Here is a 2,088-nt window from a genome sequence, read left to right on the forward strand (position 1 = left end):
ATCAGTTTCAACTTCAATAAATTCAATCATTCCATACAAATTCAGAAAACAGAATTTAAATTCAGTCGTCTGCTGGAACAAATCTCATCACTTTCAATCGAAGTCATTTACACAAACACAAGATCTCAAGTCAAGACTTTAGAAACCTTTTCAAGTCATCAGAGTACAAGTCAGAGTCAAGTCCCAAGTCACCAGAACCCAAGTCAGGTCAAGTCTCAAGTCTTCCTTTCATGTATCAAGTCGAGTCTCAAGCAATTAAGGAGTCTGACTCTCTCTGATCTGGACGCCTTCAGCTGTTTCACTTCCTCTTGTGGAGCTGCTGCCGTCGTGCGTCTGGGATCAGAGCGGCTCTTCAGCTCCTCGCCTCGTCAGTCCGTCGCTCCGACAGAAACCAGATCCAGAAACCAGATCCAGAAAACCAGATCCAGAAACCAGACCGGCTGCAGGAGGACACATGCATCACCTGCAAATGGTGAGAGAGATATCAGTTCAGCTGTTCAGCTCCTGACCAGACAGAAGTGTTGTTGGTACAGAGGTGGACAGTATATTGTTTCGCAGCATTTATTAGTAGAGTTTTTGCTGATGTCAAATCTAGATCCTATGGGCTGAAAGATTATGAAAAGAACTCACACACTGGCTATGAAAGGAATAATCCAAAACAGAGACTTAACTGATGCAAAAAAATAGAAAAATATTTATTTATATGATGTGCTCAAGTGCAAAAAAATGTGATAGAATAACAAAACAAGGTGCATCAACCAAAGAAAACGTTTTGGTTTACCCGTTTTCTTTTGTTGGTGCACCTTGTTTTGTTATTATTATTATTTATTATAATTTTGTTATCAGTAAGCTGTTGTTATGGTGTTTGGAATCTACGCACCTGAAGCACACTTCTTTTTGGACTATTTATAAAGAGTGCAAACGACTCCAGATCCTAGTCATGATTTTTCTTTAAAACACAAAATAAGTAAACTGTTATTTTGCCTTTGTAAGGCAGCAGATGTGTCTTTCCACAGCCAGACTCCTCGCTCTTTAAGCTCTTAGTTTATTTCTTTCTCTATCACTTTCTCTCTTAAACCTTTGCAGGATCAGAGGAATATCGTCTGGTTGTTTTGACCTCTGACCTTTGACCCCGCTTTACTGTCGGCTGCTTGTAATGTCGGTGATGTAGAAATCGAAGCTTGTTCGACTGTTGAATTCATTACAAATCACTCTGGGTCGGAGTGTCAGCCAAATGCCTGAATAAAGCAGACAATGTAAATGCAACAGAGATGATGTCATCAGTAGGTTTCTATTGGGAATCACAGCAGGAGCTTTGATTCCTATAGATCAACATTATTACTGTTGACTAATAATGATAATACTATAATAAAACTTAATTTATATAGCACCCTTTGTACATAAAATGCAGCTCAGAGATACATTTAAAAAAAACAGATACATTTAAAACGTTTAGAAATCATGTAAAACAAACAATTAAAGCACACACAGGACTCAAAGGAACAATGGCTCTTTCTATTTGAAGTAAATAAGTTTTATGTATTTATCTTATATGTATAATACATCTGTGTGTGTGTGTGTGTGTGTGTGTGTGTGTGTGTGTGTGTCCAGGCCCCCTGCTGGCTGAGCTGTAGCGCTGCAGCGGTGCTGCTCCTGGTCCACCTCTCCCCGGTCCTCACCCAGTCGTCCTGCGATGCGTTCAGGGGCCACCCGGGGACTCCTGGGATCCCGGGCACCCATGGGCCCAACGGCAATAACGGTCCCAAGGGAGAGAAGGGAGACCCGGGTAAATATCTACACGATATTTTGTGCCGATATTCAATATCTTTAAATTTGTCCACTTTCACGCCAATAATTTAATAAAAGATTTAGTTTTTCCCCTTAATGTTATTCTCTTCAGGGTGGAAAAGCCTCTGAAACAGCATTTAGAGCATCATGGGACACTAAAACTCTCCACTGAAACACAGAATAATTCAATATTTTTAGTTGGGTTTTACAGACTGTTGAGAAAAAAATCCTCCCATCCACACTGGAATGACTTATCTGGTCAGACAGCTGAGATAATACATAAATTAATGAATTAATAAA

General features: G+C 39.9%; 1 protein-coding gene across 1 annotated transcript in view; it reads left to right on the plus strand.

Moving 5' to 3' along the window:
* The first annotated feature begins 306 nt into the window (after window positions 1–306).
* The window catches only part of LOC139666280 (complement C1q subcomponent subunit B-like), an 11,631-nt gene continuing 9,849 nt past the window's right edge, over window positions 307–2,088 (plus strand). Inside the window, exons 1-2 of the mRNA XM_071545455.1 lie at window positions 307–472; window positions 1,612–1,786. Coding sequence (XP_071401556.1) covers window positions 455–472; window positions 1,612–1,786 — 193 coding nt within the window. The 5' untranslated portion in view covers window positions 307–454. The remainder of the gene's footprint in view (window positions 473–1,611; window positions 1,787–2,088) is intronic.

This window comes from Centroberyx affinis, unplaced genomic scaffold (genome assembly GCF_046629955.1).
Source record: "Centroberyx affinis isolate AG114_WGS23_722 - 3 ecotype Tasmania unplaced genomic scaffold, CSIRO-AGI_Caff_v1 ptg004914l_1, whole genome shotgun sequence".
Classification (NCBI taxonomy): domain Eukaryota; kingdom Metazoa; phylum Chordata; class Actinopteri; order Beryciformes; family Berycidae; genus Centroberyx; species Centroberyx affinis.